The 20,725-nt window shown below is 46.5% G+C and overlaps 1 protein-coding gene across 13 annotated transcripts in view; it reads right to left on the bottom strand.

The window, feature by feature from the left end:
* The window catches only part of KIAA1217 (KIAA1217 ortholog), a 508,293-nt gene that overhangs the window by 6,519 nt on the left and 481,049 nt on the right, over window positions 1-20,725 (bottom strand). For all 13 annotated transcript variants that reach the window (XM_074984884.1, XM_074984872.1, XM_074984878.1 and 10 more), the window contains 7 exons: window positions 17,471-17,601; window positions 17,097-17,244; window positions 14,689-15,166; window positions 13,286-13,466; window positions 8,138-8,292; window positions 5,824-5,970; window positions 964-1,083 (listed from right to left, as the gene is read on the bottom strand). In XM_074984884.1, the coding sequence (XP_074840985.1) occupies window positions 964-1,083; window positions 5,824-5,970; window positions 8,138-8,292; window positions 13,286-13,466; window positions 14,689-15,166; window positions 17,097-17,244; window positions 17,471-17,601 (1,360 nt within the window). The remainder of the gene's footprint in view (window positions 1-963; window positions 1,084-5,823; window positions 5,971-8,137; window positions 8,293-13,285; window positions 13,467-14,688; window positions 15,167-17,096; window positions 17,245-17,470; window positions 17,602-20,725) is intronic.

Genomic DNA, 20,725 nt, shown 5'->3' with positions numbered 1-20,725 from the left:
GTCTGCCTACTAGTTGGCTGCATTTGTTAGGCTCCATTGGTCTGAAAGGCACCGAGGGAACGTCATGCAAGATGTAAGCTCAATTAACTTTAATTGCCAGGACTTTGTGGTTGTTCCAGCCATTATTATTACACTGAACAGTAAGCTTTGAGTCAGTTTTTGGGGTGGGGGGGGGGAAGGTTTGCACTGTACTTTAAAACAGGTTCACTAGCGGCAAGGCTGTCACTGTCATACAACCATCGGGCCTTTTCAATACTGAATCTGCAAAGTCAAAGACATTGGACACAATTTCTCTCAAAGAAAATTTGGATATTAAAAACACCCCAGCCCCTCTGTCACAGCCCACAGCAGGATTTATCCGTGCACTGGAGAAAGGCAAAGGCCAAATTACAAGGCTCCCCAAGACTCACTGTTGTTTCTAGATGTTGCACATCTCACTTTGCCCATGTCAGGTGATATAAAATTTGTAGTACAGTAGCAGCTGCTGCACGTTGAAAAGCAGGACCAAAGAGAGAGAGAGAAACAGGGCTGGAAGCAGACCTAGGCCTTCGGAGCCTGGTTTTCAGGTGTTCACCTTGAGCGGGCATATATTTAAATGGCACTCAGCACCTCTGAGTGGTACACAGATTTAGTGAAAGTGCTCCAAGCTGCCAGCTGGGGCATGTAGGTTTGAGTCCATAGACCTCACCACTCCAGGGGACAGTGGTGGTGGATTATAAAATGAGCCCTTGCCAAGCTCTCCTCAACTGGAATTTGTATGTAAAAGTTTAAGATGAACTGACCCCCATCTTGGGGCTGTGTGCTGCAGTAACTCCCTCTCTGCCAGCCTCGGGGGTAAAAGCCAGTAAGCCACTCAGACGGGGTTAGAGAAGGAAGGACACAGAGGACACACAATTAGTCTTGAAGCAAGGAACGAAGGTTATGCGAAGAGTGTATGGCCTGTTTGTAAGTGCCACTTATTACCTTCTTTTCCTTGTGATGTACTAGAGCTCCAGGCCTTGTGTCTTTAACATGTGTGTCATTTCTGGGCTGCTCAGCATGACTGTTTGAATTTACATCCATTAAAGAGCACTTCTGAAAAGCCTAAGGAATTAAAATACTGCAAGTTAGCAGGAGACCAGTTGGCTTTTTACACATTCAGCTATCTCCAAAGGAGGTTTGCGTGAAAGAGGATTTTTTTTTAAAATGTTGGAACCTATGGTACCAATCACATCAAGTTTGAGACTGAGATGATCAATCAAAGAAAGCTACGAGTGTGAACGTCTGAGCGAAAAGCTATTTATAGATTAGGCAGCATCTCCCAGCTGGCCAGCTCACGCCATATTACAAATAATGAACACGGCCGCAGGAAACGCATGTCAGAGAAAGTCTTCTGTGCGCCATTTTTACTGCTGGGCATTCTGCTGCACCCAGCAGCGGTAGGAGCTGCTGAAGACTACACAGAAAGACTGTGGTAAATCTGGAAAAGAAAAAGCTCCCGAACCTTTATAATCACAAGACCATCCTAAGTGAAATTACGTCATATCGCAGCACCCTGGTCTTTCGTTTGTTTGCTTAATCCTGACCCTGCACTGTCTGATATCACACAGAACTACGCTTTCAAGTAAAAAGGCCCAATGGAAGCCCATAGGGACATGGCTGTATTGCATCAAGGAACAAACCTTATGCCCTCCTTCCACAGACTGGTGCTCTCAGGGCTCTTGCTAGCACTGTCAAGATTCTTGGGTCGCTGGTGGAGTTTGAGTGCTGTAGCCTGGCAGGAAGGGAGAGGGGAGTGGCCCTGAGAGCCTGCATGCCAGCCTGAACCCCATTGTGTGCATAGCTAGTTTTAGAGCACTAGGCCAAGCCCAGGTAACACGTCTGCGGGCCTAGCCCCTAGCCAACACCAAATTCTACCATCAGAAACTTATTTTTCAGGTAGGATGCAACGTGCATAAGGAAAAGATGGGCTGGGAGGGGTTGGATTTGGGCATTCAATAAACTAGAAAAGAAGAATAGAATTCCACAGCCCCAAGCAATATTTCTCATTTTCTTCTCATTCCTTCTGGACCCAATACCTGCCCACCCTTAACGGCACTGTCACGGTCACAAACCAGCTAAACCTGGGGACTGTGAACCGGACAGGACTAGTGATGAGGGCTTCAGAGGGACCACCTGTCACATGCCCCACCAGCCTAGGGAAGGGCTGGAACAACTCCCACTCTGTCCCAGGCCATGCACCTCCCAGCCTCTTTCCCAGCCAAAGCTGCCCGCGTGACGAATGAAGCTGCAGGGACGGTGTCAGCAGCGGGGGTCCCTACACTCCTCACTCCCATGAGAAGCAGGGAGAGGAAGCACAGCAAGGCAGCCCCAGCTCACGCTGCTCCACCTCCTGCCAAGAAGTGCGGGCGAGGTCCTGCCCCCTGCCCTGGTGCATCACAGCTGGAGAACAGCACGAGCTGGGGGGCACCTTGCTGTGCACCCCCACACCCCTGCTGCCAGTGAGTGAAGGGGGAAACGTGGACCCCTGCTGCTGGCCCTCCGGCCACACCAGTCTCCCTGCCAGATGTTGGCTGGCTTCTTCCTCTTTAGGGGGTGCATGTGACCCCCCCCATGTTCCCATGTGTCACTGCTTCTGTGAACCTTTACTAACAGGTCTGTCACCTTCTCCTAGCACATGCAGCGCTCTTCCAGCAAACATACCTACAGCTTGGAACCTGCCCCGCAAATCTAGGCTGGCCAGTAAGAATCCTGACAAACTCTCACAGCCACGTAAAGAGGGAAAAAAATGTTCTCCTTTAGCTTCTGATGACAGGACAAGAAGCAATGGGCTCAAATTGCTGCACAGGAGGTTTCGGTTGGATATTATGTAAAACTTCCTAACTGTCAGGGTGGAAAAAGTAGGATAGGGAAGTTGTGGACTCTCCATCACTGGAGATGTTTAAAAACAGGTTAGACAAACACTTGTCAGGGACAGGCTATATGGCGCTTCGTCCTGCCACTGCTTCTTGTTATGCTTTCCTCTGCTAGATTAAAAAGTTCTTTAGTGTATGGTGTTTTCTCCTTTTGAAGTTACTTTTACATTGTAGTCACCTCACCGCTCTGTCTTTCAGTCTCTCACTAAGGGTATGTGTTCACTACAGGGGAAGTTCTGGTGTTCAATTTGCTGCGCCTAGCGGGGATGATCTAAATTGAACTTATGCAGCGCTCCCCTCCACAGCAGTACTCCTACCCCTCATTAGGAGTAAGAGAAGCCGACAGGCTCCTGTCGACCTCCCTTAGTGGAGATGGTGCAGAAGCCCAAATTTAGGTACGTCAACTCTAGCTATGTAACTAATATAGCTGCAATTGCGTACATTAATTCAACCTTCCTCTGCATTCAAGACCTGACTGTAGGCATTTCCTCCAGCCCTAAAGTAATTTGTTGGTTCTTTTCTGCACTCTCTCCAATTTTTCAACCTTCTTTTATAAATATGGACACCCAAACTGACTGCATTATTTCAGTACTGGCCTCACCAATGCCCGGGATGAGAGACAATCACCACAGAGATGGAACCACCTCCCGTCTCCTACCCGCATGCTCCTCCAAAGACTGCATTAGCCCTTTTTGCCACAGCGTCATCACATCGTTGGCTCATGTTCTGTTTCCTTAGACACCTGCACCCCCTCAGTCCATTTTAGAGTCACCACTTTACAAGATCGCTGCCCATTTGTCAGCACAGCCTTCACTCCTTTTTGCTAAACGTAAGATGTATTTTGTTTGAATGGATGCACCTTACCAAGCAATTCAGATCACACTGCGTGACAGCCATGGTCTCACTGTTAATTATCACTCAGTCTCTTGGTTATGCTTAAATTTTATCAGCTGTGACTTTATATTTACTTCCACAACATTAATGAAAATGAACCAAACCCAAAACAACCAAAATACCCAATGTGATGATGCTACCCCATTGACAACTTATTAGCCAGTTAATAGAGCTATGTGGACGGCAGTAGTCATTCAAGTTCATACTTTGTCTCTATTTTGTATTTGCTATTAATCCATTTAAGATGTGTGCTAGTGATACTGTAGAGTGCCAATTTCTTAAACCAAATGTGCAATTCTAAGCCACATGCCTTAACGAAGTCTAAGGCTACACCTATACTAGAAGCATCTGCCTACAGAAGTTACTGTCTGAAGAGACATTCTGACAAAACTTCTGTCAACAGATCCTGTCTACACATCTTTTGATCTGCTCTGTCAACAACAGCCCCCCCCATCCCACCCCCAAGTGTTTCCATGGCTTTTTTGTTGACTGTTTCTGTTGACACAAAGCATTCTGTGTGTAGATGATCTGTGAATTTTGCCAACAAAACTCTCTAGTGTAGAGATAGCCTAAGTGTATAGAGTTTTATCAGCCTAACATAAGGAAATTGGGTTTGACCAGACCTATCATGCATAAAACCACATTAACTGTATTCCTTTCCTTTAGTTCTTTCCACTGAATCGTATATCAGCTTCTCCATCATTTTGCTCAGGATTGGTATCATGCTAAATGACTGGGTCACCCCAACTGCCCTTTCTGAGCATTGGAGCAATATTAGCATTATTCCAGACTGCTGGAATTTCCCCGGTACACCAAGATTTCAACTCTCAGAGCTCTTGGGTGCAAACTATCTGAGCCAGATGTAAAAATATTTATTCCTAGCAGACCCTGTTTGACATCCTCTTTGTCAATACCCTTAATCTGACTTTCCTTCACACCCGCCTTCCAACCCCCTTATTATATTTGTCCCATTGTCCCTCCCTTTCACAGCCCAGCAGAGGAAGAGCAATGGGGCAGCTCAGTGGCCTGTAGAGAGACCAGCAGAGGGGGAGAAGCAACCTAACTGGCTGTAGGTCCAACACCACAGCAGCCCCTGTTGGCTAGAACACCACACTGTAGGGAAAACTCTGCTCTCCGCCTGCAGGGTAGGTGTCTGAGATGCCAGTGGTTGATGCCTGAGAAGAGTGGAGATGCAAGGGGTGTGAGTGTCATCAAGTGGCAGGCTTGTCTCGAGTGTTAGAAGCATTTGAAAGACATACCACACCCACTGCTGAGTGGATTTGTTAGACAATGTCTATATAGGGCTCTTGAATACCTGAAGTGCTCCACAGAGACCGGTGTATTCTTAAATAACCCCAGTCTGTGCTCGGCTTAAACCAAATAAATCCTCATTTGCTCAACCTGTTTCTCCTACCAAAATATGGACACGCTACCACAGAGAGCATGCAGCTCGAACTCACTGACTAATGTCCAGGGTTTTTTTCAGTGTCTGTCAGCTATCTAAAACAGGCCCATTTACTGCAAAAGGAAAGTTTGCCAAGTGAGCATCTTTCCTCAGAAGCTGCCGCAAAATGACACATCCCACTTCGGAAAGCATAATCCTGGGATGTGTCAAGAGCTTAGGAGTATATAAAATGAGTCTAAAAAGGGGACTGAGCTTTAATGTGTATGAGCCCAATCAGCTCAATAAGGTCCCATATCATCTCCTCCCATCAACATCAACAATAGCAGAGGGTGGGAGGCACCTTGCAAGTCCGGGCTCTGTGTGACAACTTCAGATCAGTGCTGAATACACTGAACGTACATGACACAGAAAAGCCATTTGTGCTTCTGTGACAGAGCAAAGCCCAGAGCCAGAAAGTGCCTGCTTTTCCAGTTCCAGGCCAGCAGAGTGTGGTGGTTGCAAATTCACCAGGGGGATTGGGGTGAAGCCACCAAGTTCATTTTCTACAGACCTTGTTTCTGTTCTTAGCTGTGATCACAAAGCAAGAGAAAGCTTGTAAACATGCATCCGGGTGCAACCTTAACTGCATACCTGCAATTCAGCCATTATTCTGTCTCCCTCTTCTTCCTCCTCCTCCTTTGCGGCAGAGGCTAGGACAGGCAGTGGCGTCCGGGATGAGGCTGGATCCTCTTTAGGTACTTTGGACTGTGCTGTTTGCCCAGCATCTTTGCTGCCTTCCTGAAGGGGTGAAGAACCACAGAGAGCCAATGCCTATGAGCAATGCTCGTGCAAAGCACGCACTGTAACTGCGACTCTCCCTACTGTGGGATTTGGGGAGGGGCTGGGTTGTTTGTTTAATGTCATGCCTGAGGAGCTCACTTTTTTATCAACTCAAACCCAAACAAACCAAAAAAAACCCCATGCAGCTAGACGAATACACTCCTGACACAACACAGCAGAGATGGGGAGCGTCTCACGCACCGGTTAGATCCGCTCCGTTGCTTGGTGAAATCCGGCCTGCAGCAAGTCCCCATGCTCACAGGTGGGAAGCTGAGAGCCTGGGCTCTCCTCCCTGCTGGGCTGAGGATCAGGGAAGCTCAGCGCTCTGCTTGCAGGCACCATCCCCACAGCTCCCATTGGCTGGGAACCATAGCTAGTGGGAGCTGTGGAGACGGTGCCTGCGTGCAAGGGTTGTGCGCAGAGCCACCTGTTCCTCCCCAGGGACATGCCTGGCGCAGCCCTTTCAGGAGCAGCAGCACAGGGCCAGGGCAGGCGGGGAGCCTGCCTGAACTCCTCTGTGCCACTGAATGGGAGTTGCCTGAGGTAAGGGCCCCACACTCCCTCCTGCGCCCCAGCCCCTCCCCCCCACTCCTAAACTCCCATCCCCTTCTCCCCTTCCACACCAAAACCGCCTCCCGGAGCCTGCACCCCCACCCCCGCTCCAGCTCCCTAACTCCCACCCAGCCCTCCCACACCCTCACCCAACCTCCTGCACCCCAGACGCCTCATCCCCAGCCACACCTACAGTCCTCACCTCCAGTTGGAGCCCTCAGCCGCTCCCACACCCCAAACCTCTGCCCCAGACTGGACCTTGAACCCCTCCTGCACCTTGAATCCCTCACATCAGTCAAGCCTCCACCTCTACCTCCGACAGGGCATTATGTGGCCTGCAATTGATTTTTCAGGGGGGTCAATGGCCTGGGACAGGAAAAAGATCCCCTGCAATACAGATGGAGAGGAGTCCCCATACTGCCTCCCTCCTTTTTTAATGCACTGCAAATGCAACAAATGGGTAAACAACAAGAAAGTCTTGAAATGTTTCTGTGGAAACGCTGTTGGCTGTCTGACCCATCTCCGTCAGGTGGGCCTTCTATTTTCAATCTTCTGACCACACACGGGTTGAAAACCACTTGGGATTTGCCTTTCGCACTGTTACACAGGTAAGTGCAAGGACAAGACTCATGAAATGACCTACGAGTCACCACTCTGGGCCTCGGCCCTGTCTCAGCTTTCTATGCTTTAGGTCTGGGTGGGGGCATGCCAAGAATTTAGGAAGGGGTGAAGGCTGCACACTTCCATGCTATTAATAGAGGAGGTGCGGGCTCAGGGAGGTAGGCTGGGTGCAGGAGGGAGCTTGGGGCAGGGGACTGGGAAGCAGGAGGGGGTGTGGAATCTGGGAAGGGGTTAGGCTGAAGGAGGGGGCTGTGACTGGGGCAGGGGATTGGGATGCTGGAGGGAATGCAGGGTCTGGAATGGCGTATGGGTGCAGGAGAGGATTCTGAGCTAGAGGAGGGGGTACCAGGCCTGGGAGTGGGTTGTGACCTGAGGTATGAGCACAGGAGGGAGGTGTGTAGGGGTTTGGGTTGTGACCATGCGCAAGGAAATGGGGTAGGAGAGTGGGAGTAGTGCCAGCCGCAGACTCTGGCCAGGAGGTGCTCACCTTAGGTGGCTCCCAGCCAGCAGCACTATGAGACCCTCAGGCAACCTCCCTGCTGCCACACACCCACACGCAGCTCAAGGCAGGTCATCAGCTCTCTGCACACCCTGTGACCCTTGCAGGAGGGACAACCCTGTGCTGCCTGTACTGCAGGCGCAGCCCAGGCAGCTCCTATGGGCTTGCTTCTGGCCAGTGGAAGCAGTGAGATTGTGCTGGGGTCAGAGGCAGCACACAATGCCCTCCCCCGGGGGTGCACAGCATGCAGAGGGCACATGGACCCACCCAGCTGCTTTGAGCGGTCTGCAGCAGCATGCAGGTGGCTCTGGTGGTTTCGTGGGCCGCATCTGGCCCACAGGCAGCATGTTGCCTGCCCCTGCTTTAGACAAACACATATGAGAAGTCTGGGGATGTTTCATGTGCCAGCCATTTGGTCAGTAAATCACTCATCTATTGCCTGAATCGTCAGACCTTGACAAAGGTGGTTTCTTTTCTGACTGCATAGACGACATCTCCTGATCTCGTTGTGGTTAGGCCGGACCCTGGCAGGTAGCTGCGCCGGGGAGGTGGAGGGGGTGGCGATTTCGCCAACTTGTCAGCTTCCTGTTCTGCATCGGGAGCATCTTCTGCAACAGAAGGTGGTACCACTACTTGGTCATTAATGAAGGGGGAAGGCTCTGCTTCCTGCACACTCTACGCCATTTTAGAAAAAGTCTTGCTGCCAAGAACTGTAAGGACAGCAGCACACAGGAGATAATAGCAACCCCCACCCCCAACTCTGAAACTCCCTGCATTTCCACAGAGAAATCAGGTCATTACAAATGGTGCCTTACCGTGGTATCCTGCTTCGTTAAAGTCAACAGGGCCAGCGTTTCAACAGAGGTGCACAAGTTAGGCTGCCTGACATACTTAGGAGCACTTCTAGCTGGCACACTTTGTAAGCACGTGTCTGCTTACACAAGCACCCCTGTGCATTCAGAGAGGTATCTGCCATTACCCCGGACCCCACTGGGTATTCTTTGAAAACCAGTGAAAAATCCAAGTGCTGGCTCCTTCTATTCTTCCAGCATGAGGCCAGTTAAAAGTTGGCACATAACTGTACTCTCACACTGGGGTGCTCTCCTCACTATGCTGGAATGGGATTTGAATGTCACTGTTACAGCTCAGCAGACGCTGAGAGCAACGGTACCCAGAACAATAAAAGGGAATATCCTGCTCCAGAAGCAAGCAGGCACTACCCATCCAATTCACTTAGTTCATTCATTCAGTGGGGGCAGGGTTGGGGAAGTACAGCTCATGAGTTATATGTTCTCACCAGCAAGGCAAGCTTTTAGTTTTAACTGTACAGGTTGAACCTCTCTAATCTGGCACCCTTGGGACCTGACGTGCCAGATAAGAGAATGTACCAAATCCTGGGAGGTCATATTCTCTAGCAGTATAGTCTCTCTCCAACACTTGCACTGTTAACTGGGCTCTTAGAAGACATTTAGGGCAAATTAGAGCTAAATAACAGCACAGAACACTGAGAGCCAGGACTGGTGGCTGTAAACAAACTTTAAAGGACCATGGGAAACTTGGTCACACCCACGATAAGTCGTCATCAGGGTAACTAAAATCATGTCAGATTACGGATGTTGCCAGACGAGACAGTGCCAGATTAGAGAGGTTCAGCTGTAGTAACAATTACATTTTTCAGTAATACACAGATTTGCCCCTGAAATTATATCGCTCTCACTCTAATGCAAATACAGTGCCACCAACAGACTGTTTCTAACTCATGGAGGATTAACTCATACTCCAATAGCTCAGATGAACAGCCCCTGCATTTTGTAGGGGGCTTCTGAGTGCTCTAAGTGGACACCAGTTTCCACAATCAGACACCACCGTTCCTTATAAACTACTCCCTCAGGTAACCACCCCCTTTCCCAGAAGCACAAGGTGGCCCTCTGATGACTTCAACGTGATACAGTCCTACTGAAAAGGGATTTTTCTTACTTTTTATGAGCTTCATTTTCATGCAGACAGATGGCCATTACATAACTAGGTCACAAGGGAGTTTAAAATCTCGTGTTCAGGACGTCTAGTTACTTGGGGTCAAGAAGGAACTTTGCCCCTGGGCAGGATATTGCCTAAGTGTCAATTATGAAGATTCAATGCCTGCCTCTGAGACATCTGATACTGACCACTCTCAGAGACAGGATACTGAACTAGGCAGAGGCTGAGCTAATTCACAATGGCAGTGCCTGTTTTTCTAATGTGACTAGCCTTGTCTTTGTTCCCTTGTTAGCTCAAATGTTCTTCATAAAAGGTTAAACTTTAAAGAACCGTTCTGTTGTATTATGTACACCAGACTGTTCCTCCCTCCCTGGTCATCTGGCCCTGACTCACAGGGTTGCGACAAAAATGAACTTTCAGATCTGTTTCACATTAGAGCTTTTCTCTAGTCAGCACATACCATTAAGTACGCTTGTAATGAGATGTGCGTATTCTCCTACTAGGGAAGCTAAGACAGTTCCTTGAATCCCAGACTTAAGGAAATCAGAGTCATTCTCTCATCCCCTACACATGACAACTTAGCACAGGGGTCAGCAACCCCCAGCATATGGGTACCAAGAGTGGCATGCAAGCTGATTTTATCAGCATGTGAGGCAGGAGCTCAGCTCTGCCCCTCCTCCCCCATGCAGCTGGGAGCTTGCTCAAAGCCATGCCGCCTGTGAATTAAGAAAAGACCTGTTAATGCTACCAACCACCACCTAAATGGTAGAGCCCTGCATCTTAATTTATGAATGAAGCTGTTGTAATTAGGACTCGGATTGACTTTAAAAAGTATCACCGACACTCAGACCATACCTAGGACCATCAAAAGATCAAATATTGGCACTCCGCCTCAGAAAGGTTGCTGGCAATTGATTTAGCTGTGTAGTTTCATAGATAGACCCCTGCAAATCCATTTTATATCCATGGGGATGAGGAACTCCTCAGCTCATTATTGCAGATATGGATGCAGATACAAATTTGGTATCTAGAACCCTGCAAACTTACAGATATCTGCTTTATATCCGTGGCCCATTTTTGCAGAGGCAGAAACCAACTTTGCATCTGGGCTCTATTCATAGATGCTTACAGCTAATTAGTGGTAGGCCTTGTGGAAATCTCAGCTCCTTCAAAGGCTTGTGCAATCTGCCAGCCATGCAAAGGCAGCAATCCTAACCACTGGCATGCAAAATATTTTGTGCAATTACTGAAAGTAAGTGTGATGAAAGAATAGGAGGCACCAAGAGAATGGAGGCAGATTGATTTCTTCTGTGTAACCTCCACTAGTGCCTTCCCTGTCTTTAACACCAGACCCTAAAAGGAAAGAGACAGGACCAGAAAGAGGAATTGAGATGGTGATTGTGAAAGAGTGCAGGTGCACAAGGGATTATTGTCAGATCATCTTCCACTCCTCCATGCATGGGAGATGCTGTAGGAGTATCTGCTTGGGCATAACACGAGGTAGAATCTGATGCTGGATTTCTTCTGCTTTCTCAATTAGTTCATTTTCATGCTATACACCTTTGAGGAAACAGCCTTGCTCAAGAATTTTTCTCCCATAGACTTGTTTACCCTGATTTCCCTCTGCACTCTAGGAGCACAAGTCCAGTTCAATTTGCTTAAGGTTAGTCATGTGACTAGTGATGTGGGTGCCTCATTTGAGACATTTCAACAGGTTGTGAGTTTCAGAAGGCAGATGCTCAGCACCTGGTGAAAAATCAGGCCCCTCAAACGCATTAATCATTGGGCACCCAAAAATCACCAGGCATTTTAATAATCTTGGCAGCTTTTGTGCCAATTCTTTCCCAGCAGGAATAGCAGCAGATGAAATAATGGACCTGACTGTCATTTAGCTTTGTATTGCCACTGGGAAAAACTAGACACAGCTGTTTCAAAGAAATATTGAATCAGAATCTGAAAAATACCTACCATCCAGATTTAAAAAATGGGTGTCTAAAAGCAAGATCCTGGGTCCAAGTTTAGATACCCATATAAGTAATTTAATTCAGTGGAACCTGCTGTTTGCTCGGCACTTTTGAAAACGAGGTCCCGTATGCAGATGCACAAATGTAGACATAACAGCCTGACTTCAGGCACTTATTTTTAAAAATGTTAGTCTTAAGTTTTCCAGGAATAAATATTTCAGTTTCTTAGTCTGTTCTGGGCGGAGAACAATCGAGCCTAGGTTTTCTAGAAACATGATCCATCTGTGCTTTGAGTAAGAGCGTACAAAGCACTCTATTAATTGGTTGCTAATGTACTCTCTGTACTGTATTAATAAAGTAGGTGGTCTCTCTTTCCATATGTCACTCATTTTTCTAGCGTTGAATAGGTAGCAGAATGTTGACACTTTCTAAACTGCATGAGATTTGGGTGGTATGTGAAATGTTAATTCAGGGAATTAAGTAGAAAAAGCTCTGTTGTTCTCGTAAGCTATGTGACTCTAATAGAATTCATTATGCAAAACAGAACGCAGATGTTCTGTCATTTCATCATATTTCTCCATACATCGGCTAGCTGGATACCATACACCCTGCAAAATCTTACACTAAAAAGGGATTAGCTAAGTATGTGAGTAACAAAAGGTTGTCATTGTTATTGTCTTTTGCACTTTCTCAGACATTGTCACAGGCTCACACTCAGTGCACCCATATAGTTATTTTCTTTTTTTCTGCTGGGCCATTCACTACACAAGCCAAAGCCTTTAGAAGCCTGTGATCTCACTCAACTGCATGCAGGAATTAAAAAATAATTATCCAACCTTAATAGTAAATACTCACATCAATAAATGCACAAAAACAGCTGCTGCCACAAACCACTGTGTTAGAGAGGAGCCTGAAATAAGTGGCTCTGAAAATCATCATTAACAGCCATGGGCTCAGTGCCTGTTGGTGTCTGATTCCTCTCTCATTATTTCCTTTCATCTTTCCCTGTCCAGTGCAGAGTGGCTGAAATGCCTCTCCATTATTCTGTGAAATCTTACAGAAATATCTAAATCTGGGGCTCATCAAGCAGATGAGGGACATAGGGATTCTGACCTGCGCCATATACACAAGGTTGCAGCACCAGCACAAAGCTGAGTGAGAACAGCCCTCTCACCTGCAGAGTGACACCAGGAGCTCAGCTTTAGCATGATCTTAACATCCTCTACACACCACTGTTTCTTAAGCTATGTTCTGAGGAACACTGGTGTTCCATGAACAACTCGCAGGCGTGCTGCAAGCGTCTGGAAAAATAAGTCAAAGTATATATTTTCTGTTATTAAAACCAGATACACTGTTACTTCTTCATTGCCATGATACTTGACTAGTTTACATCACTTTGGTTTTGCTGTAGGTGTTGATGTTTGTTTTTTGAAGACAATTTTCATAGGTGTTCCGAATAAAAAAATATTATTGTTTGGTGTTCTGTGTCCTCAAAAAGTTTAAAAAACACTGGTCTACTGTGTCGCTGCTTTCCAGGCCACATACCCGCAACCTGTCTAACAGGGAAGGCTGGGACACTGATAAAGTTGCTACATATATTTTTTTTTACATTTAATTGTCTCAAAGACGCAAACCTTTAGTTCACTGCTACAAATCTTACCTGAAACCTCTAACTTGTCTGCTGCCTCCACTTTTGGCAAGGTTGCAGACTGCGGAGGCATCTCTAAGTTAGGGATTGACTTCATAATATTGGCCTGGGCCTCTTCTAAGAGTTTTTCAAACTCCTTTCCATTATAATGATCAAGGTTCTGTCTTCTCTCTTCCCATTTCTTTTCTGCTTTCTAAAGAGAAGTAGTACAGCCTTCAGTTAGCATTCCAATAGCATCAGTCTCTAGGCTGTGACTTCTAAACTTCTGAATCTAAACATTGTGCATCAAAAATGGCCAGATTGTCTGCGTGCTGGTCAGTAGTGAGGTAATAGAAGTTTCTGATTTCTGTTTGCTTCCTGCTGGGCAGTATCTCACATCAAATATTCACTGCCTACTGCTCAGCATCTTTAACGTACTACAACGGTCTGCTGCCTGAGCTTCCAGAACTCAGCTAGCACCACTGTTTCCTACAGAGCACTCCTTGCAAGTCAGATCAGCCTGAGGAAACTTATGCTCTGCCTTGCTTTTTGAACTGCTGCAGACACAAACATTTACTCAAAAATTAAAAGAAAAATATTTGTGTGTTGCATAATCATGGAGCCTAGAGTCCTAATCATATATCAAGATTTCAGTGTGCTAAGCCACTGAATACACCCCAATAAAGACACACCCCTAAAGGTTAAATGGTAAAAAAAAAAAGGGGGGGGAATTAAAAACAAAAACCCTACAAATGTCTACATGTATTGTCCATTTGCAGTCAAGTAAAGCTTTACTGGGAGTCAAGACATTTAAGTTCTGCCACACATTTGCTGTACAATTCTGAGTATGTCTCCGTGCCTCAGTTTCCACATCTGTTAAAGGGCGATAATACCACCTTCCACTTCACAAGGGTATCTGCCATGTTACCATGTTAGCAGACAAACAGTTATTAACTTGAGTGGACTCAAAATAGGTTAAGACTGTACACCTGCAGCACAGAATAGGGGGAAACATACTTAACTCTCACAAAAATGTGAAGGGCCAAAGCAGTGTACTACAGAGATCTCCTGAGCCTCTAAATACCTGCCAGTCTGTAACAGACGGGGATTTGTAACTTTCACCCTGGTTAACGTGATTGTTTAATTTGTGATTTAAATGAAAGCAATCACCACTTTTTAGTAATCATTTCTTACCGGTCAAAAGAGCACTCAGAAATGGCAATTGAGTGGGATTTTATTGTTTAACATGTCATAATATTTTGTCTTGGTTCAAAATAAGGGGATAGATTTTTCAGATGTGACTAAGGACTTTGGAAATCAGATACCTATCTTGCCTGGTATTTTGAAAATCCTACCTAACCCATGCCAACACCTACCAGCAAAGTCAAGCTTGTGCCCAGAGAGAGTTTCATTGGTAAAAAGGGAATACACTGTACCTCAATTGACAGAGCTCGGTTCCTGGTACTTGCACTGTGAATTTCTTCAATAAAAAGGCTTTGCATAACGGCACCATTGACCTGTGCTGACTGAGAAGTCTGTGCATGTGGGGTTACTGCTGTGGACTCTGGCAGAGTGACTGGCATAGTGGGGGTGTGATGGCTTGTTGCTGACAAGCCTACAGAATGGCTGGTAACCAAGGGTGAATTCTGGGCATGGTTGACCAGTGCTGAAGAGTGCTGAGATTGATGCATGACTACAGGAGAGCTCTGTACATGATGAACTGTCATTGTAGAGAAGGGCAAAACTTCTGACTTGACTGAGGACACTTGCAGCTCTGCTGTGTTTTGCTGGGGGTATCCATATGTTAGCTCTTCTTGATTTTTCAGAACTTCACTTGCTGTTGCCTTTTCCATGGCCGTGTACTCCACAGTTTGGGAAGGATCCACACCCTTTAGCAGACCTTCTGTAACATGTCTATTGAAAGAAATCACACACCATCATTATGGCATTTCTCAGCACTCATAGAAATTTTATTTCTTAGGCTATGTCTAGACTGTGGCTGGGTCTACACTCACCGTGGAAGATCGAATGCTTAGGTTCGATCTTCTGGGGCGTGTTTCGTGCATGCACAAAGTAGTATACCCAGGATCAATGTTGAACCCAGAACTCCTTATGAGCCGCAAGAATTAACGAATGTCAGCAGGAGGAGTGGTCCCGTCGGCATTCTGCAGCGAGGACAGGGACCAATGTTGACGGCTACAAAACTGATATTAGGTACGCAACTGTCGTACTTCAAATTGTGTAGCAGCCATCGACATTCCCCGTAAGTGTAGACATAGACTGCAGGCTTCTGTCAACAAAACTTCTGTTGACAGTTTTGTCAACAGAGCACGCTTCCAGACTGCAGATCTCTTGGGAAGTGATCTGCCAGTCAGAAGCATTCTGTCGACATCCCTGTACACCCCATTCCACAAGGAAGAAGGGACATCTCGAGAGAGGGTTTTTTCTGACATTTGGCCATGTGTGGATGGGCCACATGTTGGACTATCCTCTCTTGACAGAACTGCTGGCAATCTAGACATCGCCTAAGTGTTACATTTTGGGGAATTCATGCTGCGCACTCAAAGAGAGCCTGATCTAACTATGGTTGGTGTAAAATGTCTACAAATGATTAGGTCAGACAGGGCACAAATACACACAGTGTGGCTCCTTAGCAAAATATCTCCAGTAGTCAGGGAGTCGGATTCAACCCTTCCTAGTTAAGGTCTACCACACTATTGGAGCTGCTTTCGGTAGAGGCTCTAACATGGAGCACCTGAAATCATGATTCAGTTTGCTGTGAGGAAGTTCTGAGAGGAATCCATAGGTAACCCCCAAATCTAGGAGATCCAGACTGAAACTTTAGGGGCCCTCCAAGAAGCACAACAACAACAGTGGCTACCAAGATCCTTTAACCTCATTTCCATTATGAGTGGAGTCAGGGGTGGGGGAAGGAGGAGTTAGAAAGCCTTACTGGTATTGTGTGGACAAGGAGCTCACTAAGTCACAAGCCAGAGCTACACAGACCCCAAAGAGGGGATAGCCTGACTCTCCACCAAAAGACTGAGTTTGGTTTCAGTTTTAGTTTGAAGTTTGAGAGGTGGCACAGCCCAGGATATTCCTGCTAGACTCCCTCTCCCCGCGAAGGGAGATTTTTCACAGCCATCAGATTTCAACTGCATTCATCAGGCAGGTCCAGCCCTGAAGTGGCCAGAATCCAGCAAAGCAAGAGAGACATAGCCTGGCACTAGCTACTAAGAATTGGATGAGACCCCAGGAGGACTCCAGACCAGAAAACAGCAAACCCAGTAGGCGTCTGAAAGACTCAGGACCCAGGAGATTTATGTCTAAGCTGGCAAATGCCACAGCATCATGACAGCCTACCACCTGGCTCAAGGAGGTGCCTAGGAGGGTGCAGTGAATTGGTGAACATTAGGAGAAGTGACTTACTTGTAAATCTACTAGTTAACCATAACGCTTTCCTTCCCTTATTTTTCTAGTCCCAATAAGGCCTCCATTTTTGGGCTGTTATTTCTTTGCTGGGGGGTTATTTTATTGTCCCCTACATACAAAGCTTTTACACTGCTTGATCTTCCTTTGCATGGGCAGTGCCTTCAGTCTTGGCACAGTAAATAGTCACCAAGTGCCACAAAGAACCCTGGTCCCCACCCACACAAAATGGGAAGAAGCTGCTCCAAATATTGGTGATTGCAAACACTGGGAGGGAAAAGCTAAGCCTCAGAGGAAGGGCTACACATACAAACTTCTAAACAAGCCACAGCTCTGAAAACCTTTTGACCTGGACGGAAAAAGGCTTTGCAGCACTCCTTGCTGGAACCATTCAGCGTTGTGATTAACAACCCACCTCCTCAGTGTGGTAAGGAGATCTGTCATGCTGCGGACTCGTTTCAGCAAGCTGTCTAATTTATGGGGCTCCTCCTTCAGAAACCTCACAGCTTCCACTTCAACGCGGAGGATTGCCCTCATTTTATTCTGCAGTGTTGGAAAGTCGCCTGCAAAAACAGGAACCACCCTTGTTCAAGAGAATGTGACAAATGGCAGTTTTTAAATAAATGAGTTGGATGCATGCACTTATATTCAGCAGTTAGGTAGGCAGAGGCCACCCACGCAGCCACCCTCCCCGCCCAGACTTTTGGCTTTTTGAAGATTAATTCTCAGACTGAGCTGCAAACCTACATCCCTCCCAAGTGTTAGAACAATCAAAAAGAGAAACTACACCTTTGAGAGTGGCAACAGCTTCCCCTACTTGCCGCAGAAGAAAAGCCCCATCTTCAACATCTTTCAGTGTCACCATCTTGTTGGAGGTGGCAGAGTCCTTCTTCAGCTCCTCGATAAAAGCTTCTAGATCACTGTTTAAAAAACCAAGCAAAAGTAGAACTTGAACTGAATTTACATGCTGGAGTTTTGTTTTATGAAAATACTTGGATGGAAAAATTGGGACCAAAAATACCAAAGCATCTTCAAGATCACTCCTGACACCTGACTAACTTGATACTGAAAATAACAATGAGTGTCTAAAAGGAGAGTGTGTGGGAGAGCTAGAACTCCAGCTTCGCAGCAGGCTGACTTCCTCTCAACTCTCTGGGGTTTCCGAATATGCTGATAATATGCTAATAAAATACCAAGAGGCAGCACATGTTTTGGGTGCTTTTGCAAGGAACAGGCCAACACGTGAATAAGTTGTAGCATTGCAAAGCATCCCAGAATAAACACCCTCACCCCTGCAAGTCGTGAATATTTAGTCTAATAAAAGTCTGCCTTCACTGAAACTTTCAGTGAGTATTTTAGCTGAGGAGGATGCTAGTGCCACAAAAGAAGCCCACTAGTAAGAATATTCTCAGAAACAGCAAATATTATATTGATACTAAAGAATATTCTGAATATACTGAACTTATAAAGGTAAGTATCACATCTGAATCCTGAATCCAAGTGTTACACACATCTATTCAGTGAACAGAAATAATAGCATGTGACTTACTTGTCCAATTAAAACTGACACTAGGGCTTCACTATCAAATACAGGCAACAAACAGCTCTCCAACAATCCACGGAGCATGGTTATTTGTACAAACTATTTGCCAGATAATTTCAAATCCCAAATATCTCTAAGAAAATGACCCTCCTAGGTAGTCTAGAAAAACAAGTGGAAACAGATGTGTTGAATTCAGCAGGCCCCTATATGTGCTTCAATTTCCCCATTTTACAAATGGAGATAACGATTCTTACCTCCTTTGTAAAGCATTTTGTGATCTATGGATGACTAGTGCTCTTTAAGAGCTAGGTAACAACAACAACAATCAATGGTGGATTGTACGTGACAGCCAAGCACTCAGACATCACAGTGACGGACATGATAGACAAACTTAGATAGATAAGAGCCATTCTGGACTGTTCAGTTGTCAAGCAAAGGGCAACGAAATTGGCAACAGACTGAAAAAGGCATAAGCTGCCCAACTAATTATGGAAAGCCAAACAACAAATAGCAAACTTTTGGGACTCCAGCACCTACATCTCTATACTAGGGACAAACCCCTGGGGCAGACAATGGTGAGTGAATACAGCACATAAATTTGGAGTGCTCCTCTTAACGTCCATCAGGCCAGGACCCTTCGCTGCCCAGCTGACACCAATGAATGCCTCCCTGCAGTTGTTCACAGTACTTGCTGTAGCAACCTGATGAGCTCTGTGTAGCTCAAAAGCTTGTCCCTTTCACCAACAGAAGTCAGGCCAATACAAGATGTGTCTCCCACCCATACACTTCTACATCCAGGGCACAGTGCTGTGCTTTAGTCATATTGTAGGCACTGAGAGCTGCCTAGAGCTCATTGTCCTGAAGCAGGGTTTACTTCCTTCTCCTGAGCAGGCAGGGTGTGAAAGCACAAAAGTCTTGCTTGCGAAGCTCTGGAGAGAAGGACTTGTGTTATTGCAATTTGCCCACTTGCCAGAATGAGGCAGATCTCAGGCACACACAAGATAAGTAGGTCTCCCTACACAAATGCAGACGAGAGCGAAGTCTCTCAGCTCCAAGAAGAGAAATATCAAAAGGGGCCACAAGGTGGCACCAACTGAACGATATTCTACTTTTACAGACAGTCGAATTTAACCTAGCAGTAACACGTATCTCCTGCTCCTATATTTACCTTCACAATACAGAGGACACAAGACATCGCCTGCCAAAATATCACCCGAGGGGCAATGCCAATACAGGAAGGATTTTGCAGAACCCCCTCCGCTTTTCATCATCATGCCCAAAAACTGCTGCTGTGAGCCCATACCCTCCGGAAGGAGGTTGCTCCACAATCGAGGGCCATTGATTGACAGCTCTGCCACAAGCACCAATGAACTTCATCTTGGGGTACAATGGCTTCAATGGCCCTGAAATACTCAGCTGTCTCTGACAGCCAGGAGTGGAAAAACAACTTCTCTGGAATCAGGCCCTAGGCCACTGGAGACTTCAAGAATTAGAACAACCTTGAATTAGCTTCTGGCCTGAATAGGGAGACAATCAAGAGCCCTGATATCTCCTTCGTATCCATGTATCCATGCAGGGCTCTCTCTACACCCACCAGGTAGCGGGAGGGACCACCAGGGAAAGGACGCAGCTCTCCCTGCAGCAGGGGCCAAGTAACAGCCCTGCCCTACCCCTCTTGCCCCTGCCCCCACATGGTGAGCACTGACCTGTGAAGCTCCACCCATGGCTCCCTGCTGCCCCTTACCCCGAGTCCCTGCCTCTTCCCTGAGTGACACTGCTCCCCCTCCCACCTCCCCCTCCCACTCATCTGTGCTCCACCCGACTCCAGATTTGTTGCAAGGCTGGAAGTAAAAACCAGATTGTGGCTCAGGTGAGGAGCTGAGCCTGGTGGATGCAGGTCAGATGCAAATCCCCATTTTTGTATCCACGCAGGGCTCCAGAGGCAGTAGCAACATGGAACAGGACAATAGTCTTTTGGCACGCAACTGATGCTGTCCCACAGACAGAGAAAGGAGCAAGACATCTAAACAGCAGGAGATGGGGCCTGTCTTATTTTTGTTCACAAAAAGGGAGCTTGTTAGTCCGTTATCTTCACAAAACAAACAAGCAGGCCTGTAGCACTTTAAAGACTAGCAAAATAATTGATTAGGTGATGAGCTTTCACGGGGCAGACCCACTTTTGCAGCTATTTCCAGATCTGAAGTTTATTTCAAAATAAACTGTTTCCAAATAACTCTTCTGGAATATCTTATTTTGAAATAAGGCTGCTGTGTGGAGATACCCAGAGAGACCTTTGCACGATACATACAGCATACCGTGCACTGTAGTTTTACCATGGAAAGCATTGGTAACTAATGTATTTTTACTGGATACATCTGTGCACTTGGGTTATCACAGTTAACAGATTGCTTATAACCATGCCTTATAACCAACTACACCACCTATTCATGTGCTTCTAACCATCTATAATGACTATTGTCTGTAATACGCTTATCACATCT

This window comes from Carettochelys insculpta, chromosome 2, assembly GCF_033958435.1.
Source record: "Carettochelys insculpta isolate YL-2023 chromosome 2, ASM3395843v1, whole genome shotgun sequence".
Lineage (NCBI taxonomy): Eukaryota > Metazoa > Chordata > Testudines > Carettochelyidae > Carettochelys > Carettochelys insculpta.
This window is presented reverse-complemented; position numbering and strand designations above follow the sequence as displayed.